This window comes from Trematomus bernacchii, unplaced genomic scaffold (genome assembly GCF_902827165.1).
Source record: "Trematomus bernacchii unplaced genomic scaffold, fTreBer1.1, whole genome shotgun sequence".
In the NCBI taxonomy this organism is placed as follows: Eukaryota; Metazoa; Chordata; class Actinopteri; order Perciformes; family Nototheniidae; genus Trematomus; species Trematomus bernacchii.
Window position 1 is genome coordinate 9,730,135 of NW_022987547.1, and position 12,356 is coordinate 9,742,490.

General features: G+C 41.8%; 1 protein-coding gene across 1 annotated transcript; it reads left to right on the forward strand.

Annotated features, from left to right (window-relative positions):
- The first annotated feature begins 5,504 nt into the window (after positions 1 to 5,504).
- On the forward strand, positions 5,505 to 8,413 carry LOC117476649 (crossover junction endonuclease MUS81-like). Its single transcript, XM_034123328.1, has 5 exons — positions 5,505 to 5,599; positions 6,020 to 6,108; positions 7,239 to 7,436; positions 8,006 to 8,176; positions 8,272 to 8,413. Exons 2-5 carry the CDS (start codon positions 6,086 to 6,088, stop codon positions 8,411 to 8,413), a joined length of 534 nt encoding a protein of 177 aa, XP_033979219.1. The 5' UTR covers positions 5,505 to 5,599; positions 6,020 to 6,085.
- Positions 8,414 to 12,356: the final 3,943 nt, after the last annotated feature.

Sequence of the window (12,356 nt, forward strand, 5' to 3'; positions counted from 1 at the left end):
TCAGGAAATGCAAGGACTTCACAGTTTTGGCAACAAGTTTTGGAGAAAGCAAATCGGAGGCTTAAAAAGAGACAGGGAGGTGCATCTTCATCATCTTCATCATCTAGCATGCAAGAAGTGTAAATTGAGGACAGTGAAGGAGACACTGAGGAGGACCACGCTTCGTGTGGGGTGAGTACCAAACGCTGTCTCTTGGTACTCATCTGAGTAACTCACTAAAAAAGTTATGTGCACCCCTGGTTATAGCTAAAGACGGGCTAGCTGCCTTTAAACCCGCTTATTACACGGCTGATAACCAAATCAATTGAGGATTTGACATAACTAATTATTTTAAAAATGATTTCATATATTTGAAAATGATCGTTTTGCTTTCGCTAAGATATAATTGTGTGTTTTATGGCGTAGCAACTTAACTTAAAATGACGACGGCACTAATCGAGATTTTCTGGTGCATAACTGTCAGTCTTTTACCTCCTTTATATACGTTTCTTTTGACCTTATTAAACACCAATATGTTGAAGTATTGGAGCATGTGGGCTGTAACAGTTTAACACGGGAAGACGCTCTCAAATGACCACGAAGCATTATTATGACACAGAATAATGAACTCTTTAAAGCAGGGGTGTTAGAGCCACAATGAAGTCAAAGTTATTATTTAGATTCATAATTTGATAAATGAATTAATGATGGAAAATGATTTATATTGCCATGGTGAATATCTTTTGATGAAATGATTAATCATTTTAAATCGTAATTATGATCTGTTTCCTTGTACCTTCCGGTGTTTATTTAAAGGGGACCTATCATGCAAAATGCACTTTGGTACGTCTTTTATACATGAATATGTGTCCCCGGTGTTCCAGGGAACTCACCAAGTGTCAGAAAACACAACCCTCTCTATTTTCCTCCATACCCAAATCTCTAAAAAAGGGGCTGCAACAGATCTGATAAAAACTGATCCAGATTTGAACACTGTCCTGACGTCAGGACGGTGGCGCTACGGCTATTGGGCCAACTCCACCAATCAGGAGGAGACAACCACGGCATTGCCGTTCGAAAGCGCTGGAGACGCTGTAGTACATATGCCAGGCCTGTAGGTGGTGCTGTTCTCACAGAATCTGCCCTTGCAAACACAGAGCTAAAAAATGTCAAATTGAGCAAAATGAGGCATGGCTAAAATGCATGATCTGTTTGGTGTTTTGAAAAAAAAAAAGTATAAATATGCCTTATATAGGTATGGTCCTACACTATATTATTCAAATATAGCATGATAGGTCCACTTTAAGTGAGGCAATTGAAGACAGCCGCGGTGCTCTGAGACCTGATGAGACGGGGAGCGGAACAGTTTTTCGACCACAAATTGTAAACCGAAATTAGTGTTGCAAATTGGACTGCAAAGTATAGTTTATATAAGAAAGTATATCGCCGAAATATTGATTTAGATTTGTTATTTTGAGACTATTTAAGTCAATACTTTTTTGTTAATAAATTACATTTTTTGACTGAAAACCTTCGGCTGCTTATTGCTTTGGATTGTGTGTCGTCAACCCCGCTCTATAGTGGCAAAAGGAAACCTTGGATGCCACTACAAGGGGTGTCAAACTCAAATACAAAGTGGGCCAAAATAAAAAAATGGGTACTAGTCGAAGGCCGGACTGGTTCAATGTTTATTGCAAAACTTATTGAAATGAACTTATTGCACATATTAAACCTGGAACTAACAAAGCTTAAATTATTGCCTATAAAAACAACATTAAACATTAAATAATCAGTTGCATTCATTTCTTATGGCTCTATCTGCAGCTTTTCCCGAGTCATTTCTTATGATTACATTTTTCCACAGCTTCAAAAAAACTATTTCCCTCAAGAGAAAACAAACATGCCCTGTTGTCGTGAGAGAAAAAGTGCAGAAGGAAACATCCATTGAAACTCAGTGTGCTGCTCTGTGATGCTAGTTCAGATACTTGGCATCTCATCTTGGGTGCAAGTTCATCAATGTTTGGGCTCAGGCTCTGAGCTGAGGAAACCCTCAGGATTGAGTGAAGGTGTGTGTGCAATATACCGGCGGGCCAGATCTAATAGTCAGCCGAAATTAAATCCACCACGGGCCTTGAGTTTGACACATGTGCTTTAATACCTAATATGAGTTGAGTATGTGCAGTATGGTATTATATGCCAATACAAGATACACCAATAGACTTAAGTTATTACTTATTTTAGTTTTTATTGTTTTTCTCAACGAAAATCATTTGTAGAAGAAACTATCAGAAAAAAGTCAAGGAGTATGAAGATTATAAGGGTTAGGTTTAGGTTTAGAGTTAGGTTTAGGGTTAGGTTTTTGACATTTTTAAAGACAACATTTGACACTGCATGATTAAAGAGAAACAAACCAACATAGAAATTTAAATTAAATAAAAACATTTGTTTATTTATTTATGCTTTTGACGAATTAACCCGCAGATAAATTAGTGGCTTTTATCTCCTGGCCTGCTGAGCTTGATTCTCCTGAACCGTTTTCATGTGTTCAAGGAAGTCATTGTCAACGGTGACGTTCTTCACATTCAAGCCGTTAATTTGGTCCTGATCGCCGTTTGGATTCTGAACCGCTGTGTTTTTGTCCCTCAGCGGCTTCACCTGAAAGGCTGATTCACTGACTGATTCACTGACTAATGTTTTTGTTTTTTTTAATCGTACATTTTGGGAAAAACCCGGTGCTCCCGGAGAAAACCCGCAGATAAAAGCCACTAACTTAGTGGCTTTTATCTCCTGGCCTGCTGAGCTTGATTCTCCTGAACCGTTTTCATGTGTTCAAGGAAGTCATTGTCAACGGTGACGTTCTTCACATTCTTCCTCATAACGTCCTCTCTCTCAGCTTTCGCCTCCTTGTAAGAGTCCTCGAGCTTCATGAAAAGCAGATGCCTTTCCTTGAGCTGCAAAACTTCTTCTCGCAGGGAGACATGTTCGAGACTCATGGCGGCTTTTTCTGTCACCATTGCGCTGTAACTTTCCCTAATGGTGTCCTCATTCTGAAGTTCTTGGCACAACTCGTGTTTCTTTTGTTGCAACAATTGATTTCGCTGGAAAATCAACTCTTTTTCTTCCTTCACAATGTCGTATGACCCCTGAAGATCCTCTAAACCCAGAAGCCTCTTTGAAAGCTCAAAGATCTCTTCTTGCAAGTCTTCAGTTTGGCTCCTTTCCTCATATTTCGACTGGTTCATTTCGTCTATCTCAAACTGCACCGTGCTTTCATTTTCAAGCTCCCTGCAGAGATCCACTTCCTGCTGCAGAGCCTCGTTCTTCTGGAAAACCGTCTCCATCTCTGCCTTAGACACTTGGAAACAATCCTGAAGTTGCTCTTTCCTTTGCTTGAGACACTCAAGTTCTTCCTCAAGGCCACCATTTACTCTGATGATTTCCTCTGCATCACTTCTCAATGCATCGAGTGCTTCCTCTGCAGCAGAATAGCTTTGGATCGATGAACGCACCTCTTCAATCTGTGCTTCGAGCTCTCTCTGTACACATAGTGCAGCTTCATGCTCAGCTTTGATAGCATCGATGCTATCCAGCTCATCTAGCTTGTCAAACATCTGTCCCTCGAGGATCTGTCGTTCACGCTCCAATTCCTTGTTTGTCTGGATTAGTCCCTGGAACATCGCCTCTGCGGTAACGTTATTTTCGATCTTCTCATTAAGAACCCTCCCTACTTTTTCAAGGTAGGCACATTTGCGCTTCACAACACGTTCCTCGGCCTTCAGAGCGTCAAACTGCTCCCCCAGCGCTGGAAAGCTGCTGAGCTGTCTTTGTATGGATTGCATTTCCACATGTAGGGTCTTGAGATGTTCTTGAACTGCCCCAAGACTCCTTCTAACTCCAGCGTAGTCACCTCCCATTTCCTCTGTAATCTGTGCTTCGAGCTCTCTCTGTCCACATAGTGCAGCTTCATTCTCCTGAAACGTTTTCTTGAATTCAAGGAAGTCATCGAGAACGGTGACGTTCTTCACATTCAAGCCGTTAATTTGGTCCTGATCGCCGTTTGGATTCTGAACCGCTGTGGTTTTGTCGCTCAGCGGCTTCACCTGGAAGGCTGATTCACTGGTTAGGGTCCCCATGGCGCCACTATCACACCTCAAGGTCTCGTTGGATGCCTTCAAAGCCTCATACTTGATCATGAGATCATTTTCCTTGTGAACCTCATTGCTCACACCCTGGATCTTGTTCATTAAAGCCTCGTTCTTCCTCATAACGTCCTCTCTCTCAGCTTTCGCCTCCTTGTAAGAGTCCTCGAGCTTCATGAAAAGCAGATGCCTTTCCTTGAGCTGCAAAACTTCTTCTCGCAGGGAGACATGTTCGAGACTCATGGCGGCTTTTTCTGTCACCATTGCGTTGTAACTTTCCCTAATGGTGTCCTCATTCTGAAGTTCTTGGCACAACTCGTGTTTCTTTTGTTGCAACAATTGATTTCGCTGGAAAATCAACTCTTTTTCTTCCTTCGCAATGTCGTATGACCCCTGAAGATCCTCTAAACCCAGAAGCCTCTTTGAAAGCTCAAAGATCTCTTCTTGCAAGTCTTCAGTTTGGCTCCTTTCCTCATATTTCGACTGGTTCATTTCGTCTATCTCAAACTGCACCGTGCTTTCATTTTCAAGCTCCCTGCAGAGATCCACTTCCTGCTGCAGAGCCTCGTTCTTCTGGAAAACCGTCTCTATCTCTGCCTTAGACACTTGGAAACAATCCTGAAGTTGCTCTTTCCTTTGCTTGAGACACTCAAGTTCTTCCTCAAGGCCACCATTTACTCTGATGATTTCCTCTGCATCACTTCTCAATGCATCGAGTGCTTCCTCTGCAGCAGAATAGCTTTGGATCGATGAACGCACCTCTTCAATCTGTGCTTCGAGCTCTCTCTGTACACATAGTGCAGCTTCATGCTCAGCTTTGATAGCATCGATGCTATCCAGCTCATCTAGCTTGTCAAACATCTGTCCCTCGAGGATCTGTCGTTCACGCTCCAATTCCTTGTTTGTCTGGATTAGTCCCTGGAACATCGCCTCTACGGTAACGTTATTTTCGATCTTCTCACTAAGAAGCCTCCCTTCTTTTTCGAGGTAGGCACATTTGCGGCGCACGACACGTTCCTCGGCCTTCAGAGCGTCAAACTGCTCCCCCAGCGCTGGAAAGCTGCTGAGCTGTCTTTGTATGGATTGCATTTCCACATGTAGGGTCTTGAGTTGTTCTTGAACTGCCCCAAGACTCCTTCTAACTCCAGCGTAGTCACCTCCCATTTCCACTTGTTCCTTATTGCAGGACATGTTTTTTTAAGATGATAATGATACACACACAGTAGCAACTGGTAATACCTAACTGTTTCTCACGGGGAAAAAACAGAATTTCATGGGGTGTTGTCAGCGTCAGACTGGTTTCTGCTAAGCCAAGATATGCTATGCCTTAAAACTCAAACTGGTCTCCTTGCAGGTTCCCATTTGGAACTATCGAAGATGTCACAAAGCACATCACAGCATCATCATGACATCACTTGGAATTTCTGCACAATGCTCACATGTAGAGATGTGGCCATGGCAACAATGAAGATGCATTCTGGGTAACTTTGCCCAGGCATTCCATTTTTGAAAAACAACAACAAGATGGCTGACTCCTACTCTCTATTCTACTCAATATTAAGGGAGTTCTTTGTGGAAGATTATATAGTGAAAATGAACACACCGATGTTCTGAAACTAATATATAAAAAGGGACTTGTTTTGGGATGTCCTGTTAACAATAAACCATTATTATTACTCAAAAATTGTCGTCAAAAGCAGAGAAAATACTTCCTAATAATACTCTTTATTCAAAAAAATGTTGAGTCTGTCGGCATGAAATATTAATGTTTTTGGTACAAAATTAGCTTGAGCACAATTTTGTATTGGCCATTTATTGACTGATATGACGGCACAGGGTACCCTGATCAGAGCGTCCTGAATATTTGTATTTTAATTGAGTTAACTTTGATGTGTCTGTAGCCAGATCTGGGCAGTAAGTACACGGCCTGGTCTTCAGTGAGCACTCTGATCCAGAAGAACCTGGTGATGAAGACCCACAACCCTGCAAGGTACAGAGGACACACACACACACACACACACACACACACACACACACACACACACACACACACACACACACACACACACACACACACACACACACACACGTCTCTAAAACCCAGGAATTGACTTAAGACGTCACAAGGATGTTCCTAAGGAGTGAATCATACACAATGACAAGGTTGAAATTGTCACATCATATAAATACTTGGGCACCATTTTCGACGACCACCGCAAATTCGATGTGAATACTGAGTGTGCTGTGAAGCGGGGTCAATGCACCTTCTTCGCAAACTGAACTCTCTCTCTGTCAGGCCGGTCATTCTTTGTCGTTTTTACCAAAGCATTCATTGAGAGCCTTATTTGTTTTTCTTTTTTTCCATAGTGTAAGGAATAAAATCTATATTTATATGGCGTAACTTAAAATGAATACACTGTTCTAATTTTAAGCTGCTTTATTCTGAAAACCGGATGTTCACACACTCGACTTCCGGTTTTCGCGAGTAAATATCGTCAACTTCCGGTTAGCATTAGCATGTAGCCAATTTTGTGTTTCTGTGAATTTAAGGAGAAATGACACGTGGTGTTGCACACTAAACACACTGTCTTTAACCCTCACTTATTGACGCTGCAATACTATTATTAGGGAATGTTTAAATGACCAACATATTAGAAGATTGTAAAACTAACATCAGAAAACGACAGGACGTGCCTTGGACCCGCCCCCGTCAACGCTAAGACAATAGGAGAAGCCTACAGATTATAAAATGAGAAGCCAGCTGGAAGCCGCCCTCTTTCCCAGCTGTCCATCAAGGATAACCAACCATTCTTGCAATTTCATTGTATCATCGTATCGTTGTTTTATTAAACGCTGTTAACTTGTAAATAAGCTTCCTGGAGTCCTTTCAGCTAATCCTGAGCTCAGAGCTAAAATACCCTACAATAGCCTTACACTGAGAGACAGGAACAGCCTGAACAACATTGTTAAAACCTGCTCTCATGTCATCGGAGTGAAACAGAGAGACTTAAACTCCTTTTGCAACCAACAGATTATGCGGAAAGCAATTCAGAGTGTTTTGAAGTGGAAACGGGGGCTTCCCTTTCGTTTAAATGTAGTTCACTCTTCCTCCCTCTTCAGGTATTCTCTGACAGAAGAGGGTCTGGCTTTAGGGGAGCGCCTCGAGTCTTTAGAGGGAACTAAAGGTCCAGAAGGAGACAGAGAGGAGGCCAGGAGTGAAGGAAACGAGCAGGAGGAGGGAGAGGAGGGTGGCCCGGGGTTTGTGGACCTCACTGTTAGTGATGATGACGAAGAGGAGAAGGAAGAGGAGAGAATACAGTGAGTGTGCTTCAAAACTTCTGGGAAAAAAACGTATCATTATCTCAACATGTAACTATACTCTGAAATGCATTTAAGTCGCACCATTATTTCCACTTTGTCAAAGGTTTGTGTTTCTCATATCAATATATTTTGACCTATGTTTGGACTGATACATTTTGTGTTTAGAGACCATTTAAACATTCAAGATTCAAAATAACGTGGTCTTGGTTTTGACAATCTTAAGTCCCAGCCTCCTCCATCAACTTACGACATAAAAAGGAATAAATATAGTCCAAAAATAAACAGAAACGTGCAAGTAAAATGCAAAAATAGGTCAAATATATACATGTAAAAAGTAAATACAGAAAAATACGGTGCATTCTACTTTTATATACGACAATATGTAGACTTTTCTTTGTGTGTTTTAGCTTGTAATGTTTCTGTAAAATACATGAACTCTCAACAATTGTAGATTTATTAGTAATATATATTTTAGATCGAAATATCTCCATTATGTCTTATGATTGCACTTGTATTGTTGAACTGTTTGTAAATACAATAAAAGGAATTGAACCGCCTTTTTCCAGACCTACAGAGAGGCCGACCTCCTCTGCCCAGCCGAGGGTTGTCGTTCCTGGGATGTTCTTTTCAGGAAAACCCCAAAATGTACCGTCAACGAGCAGAAACCCAAATTCATGGAGTCTCCTTCCCGGCTCCTACGAGATCATCCTCTGTGTGGACTTCATTGAGACAACCGGGTAAGACAGCTGTGTGTTTTAAACTGTGTGAATCAAACGTATAAATGTGTGTGTGTGTGTGTGTGTTTCCTGAACTGTTGGTGTGTTTTGTGAAGCGGAAGCAAAAACTGCAAGCAGGATCTGGTCAAAGAGCTGCAGAGGAACGGAGTGACGTTCAATGTGAGGAACCTCAACGTGGGAGATTTCCTGTGGGTCGCTCGGGAAAAGGTCGCACCTATTCCAGGTAACACAACGTAAAAACAAATCCACTTTTTCCTGTCTTTTCTACATCAACATGTGTCCCCTCTTCTTCATGTCTTTTCTACATCAACATGTGTCCCCTCTTCTTCATGTCTTTTCTACATCAACATGTGTCCCCTCTTCTTCATGTCTCTTCTACATCAACATGTGTCCCCTCTTCTTCATGTCTCTTCTACATCAACATGTGTCCCCTCTTCTCCATGTCTCTTCTACATCAACATGTGTCCCCTCTTCTTCATGTCTCTTCTACATCAACATGTGTCCCCTCTTCTTCACATCTCTTCTACATCAACATGTGTCCCCTCTTCCCCATGTCTCTTCTACATCAACATGTGTCCCCTCTTCTTCATGTCTCTTCTACATCAACATGTGTCCCCTCTTCCCCATGTCTCTTCTACATCAACATGTGTCCCCTCTTCCCCATGTCTCTTCTACATCAACATGTGTCCCCTCTTCTCCATGTCTCTTCTACATCAACATGTGTCCCCTCTTCTCCATGTCTCTTCTACATCAACATGTGTCCCCTCTTCTTCATGTTTCTTCTACATCAACATGTGTCCCCTCTTCTCCATGTCTCTTCTACATCAACATGTGTCCCCTCTTCTTCATGTCTCTTCTTCATGTCTCTTCTACATCAACATGTGTCCCCTCTGTGGAAAGAGACTCTGAAAGTTTCAGGAACAAAGATTCTCTCTCTTTTTGTCCTGATCCATTTATATAAAAACCTGTCTGAAAATGAGCTGATCAGATTTTGGCCACTTAATGATGTCATAACCAGGGGTGCACATAACTGGTACGCAGGTACGCATGCGCGGCAACAATCTGAAATGCGTACCGTCACTTGTGTCACAAAGTGCATTTGCGTACCGACGTAAATGTGAAGCTTTTCCAGAAGGCGGTTAGTTCACCGGACGACAGAGTCGGTCTCCGTGTGCACAGACAGGGCTGCTGTTAACGTCGGTCTGTACAGCAGCCCTGCGCTAAAACAGCTGAACACAACGTTCACACGCGCCGCGGTCACGAAGCTCTGTACTCTACTGACGCCACCCCCCCGTTGACAATCGCGAAGCGGTGTACTCCACTGACGCCACCCCCCCCCCCCGTTAACAATCGTGAAGCGCTGTACTCCACTGACGCCCCCCCCCCCGTTAACAATGGTCAGAAGCTGGAGTACCAAACACTGACTCCAGGTACTCATCTGAGGACCTCACTGAGAAAGTTGTGTGCACCCCTGCCTATAATTCAGGATGTCTCCTATCAATGGCAATGATAAGAATTCATATTTGATCAAGTGCAGTGAAAATATTACTTCTTAAAAAAAAAGAAGTTTTGTGGCTCAACTTGGTTAGGGGTAAGTTGATCCAGGTCAGGGGGTAAATTGAACCACTGTTCAAACTTGGGCATACCTGTTCAAACCTGGGCATACCTACAACAAATCTTAAAGGTAACTTTAAACAATAAATAACAAACCAAATACAAGTTTAGTTTTTCAAATATTTTTTATATAAATTTCGATTGAATTGATTGATTTTTTTTTAACATGTTAATAAAAGGAAAAGTAATCATACAAATGGTGATACAATTTCATACATCTTACCAATCAAACACAGGGTAAATTCAACTTTAAATGTAGCCTACAATGAGCTCTTATTATCAACTTGGCCTACTTTCATTCATTTCTCCATTGAAAAACTGGCTCAACTTACCCCAAGGCCCATGGTTCACTTTACCCCATAGCCACCATTTTAGAAAAAATAGCCTAGCATTAAAATTCAGTCATCTTTAGCTTAATGACTCACATGGTTTAATACGCTGCCAACACATATACAATATATTTGTTTAAACCTGGATACATTTATTTTGACATGACAGCCGATATAGCTGACATCTAGAAAATTTACTTTGACAAGCAAAAAACGTTTTTTTGTAAAAAATGTTACTTACCAGACCACAATGAGCATCTCTTTCACAGGCAATGAGAAATGGGAGGAGCTTGCATAATTTCTGGTCACGTGATTACAACTATAAGGCGTTGCCTGGTTACAGGGGGTGGTTCAATTTACCCACTGGCTCAATTTACCCCCTTCTCCCCTACAGGATTAAACGGCACAATGTTTATAATGGTAAAAAGCGAAATTGAAGAATGCAGGGGGTGTGGAGTGAAAGAAAATGTGGAACACATCGTATTACACTGCAACATGTACAAAACAGAGAGGGGAAAACTAAGAGACAGGGTCAGAGAGGCAGGAAGGGAGTGGAGCCTGATGGGGATACTGGGAACAGAAGGTGAGGGGGTAAGAGCTACCAGGAAGGCCATTCTTAAGTATTTGAGTGAAACAGGATTGATTGGAAGAATTTAAAACAACGTAAATACAGTGGTATAATTCCACAAGTGGTGATAGGATGATATGGTGATACACACTCTTGTACAGTAGGTGGCGGTATGCTGCATACCGCCACCTACTGTACAACTGTACTGTACTTCTCTGGGTTTTGGCGGATTGCAAACAACTTTAAGGTGCATACCGTATGCACCTTAAAGTTGTTTGCAATCCGCCAAAACCCGAGAGAAGAAGAAGAAGCCGACTCCGAGCTGTCCGACTTCAGGCGAGCTTTTTGAGACCTCCCTCGGCTGCAATCGGCTATTCTCGTCTACTTTCGAGGCGAGCCGCAGCTCGTCTCAAACAAGCCTATTGCTTAATTATAGAGTGGCGAAGTCCCTCCCCTTCCGGTGGACCTCCATGGGACCTTATTTCGGAAAAATTATGTATTGAAGTCAATGGAGAGAGAAAGATTATCTTTCGATCTCGTTTGAATTGTGCCACGAATTACACATATGATATTTGTCAATTTAAAAGATAATTTTGCAAGTAAAAAAAAAAAGAATGTGTCGTAAAACTGTGAAGTAACACATTTGTTTGTGTGAAACGCTCAATGAACTACATCTCTGGTCTCACAGAACAACACACGTCACCAAGATGGCCGTCACTACTGTCTTGTCAACAAAACGATTGACTACCCTCACTATCACCACAATGAAACACGTCCTGAAGAAAGTCATGCAAAGCTGCCTGCCTTTCTTTGATTCTCTCTGAACTGCCTGGTCTTTGTAATGTTTAATGTCAACCATTTGTGCAGATAGCATGAAGTAGAGAAGATCGCTAGCGTTAGCGTTAGCATTTCTCCCCCGGGCTTAAATTGTGTATTATAGAATGATCACACCGGTGTGACAGTACTCTTCAAAGGGTTCACGAAATATGACTACTACTCTTACTGTTTAACATGTTGGGTTACTTCTTGTTACTTCATGTTAAGGCTAATACAAATGACAAGGCTGTAACGTGCTAGCTACTAGATAGCTTGATCCAGACACTCCTGGTCCTTTCATCAGACGGGAAGCGAAAGAACGAGCAAGACCCATTGCTGGTATGAACAACCTGGTACTAAGCACACAGGCATCTTGTTAAAGTTATCTTATCTTAGCCAGCGCCATATAGATAGATTCTATCTATATGGCGCTGATCTTAGCTATCGCTTAGTGGAGGAAAACAATTGTGACATCACTTACGCGACTCTGGGATTTGTAGTCTTTCTAGTTGCGTATTTTTCATAGTCTTATATTTCAACAGTTTTACGACAAACTGTGACTTTTTTGACATGGAAATTATTTTTTAAGATTGACAAACATCATATGTGTAATTCATGGCACAATTCAAACGGGATCGAAAGATACGTTTTCTCTCTCCATTGACTTCAATACATTATCTTTCCGAAATAAGGTCCCATGGGGCGGAAGTAGATGGGCGTGACTTCGCCACTCTATAAAACGGACAAGTCAAATCAAGCAATCTGATTGGTTCTTAGCCGTGGTATACTGAGCGTATACCACGGGTAGAATTGTAGTTACTTTTCACAACAAGTCAGTATCCCTCCGCGTCTG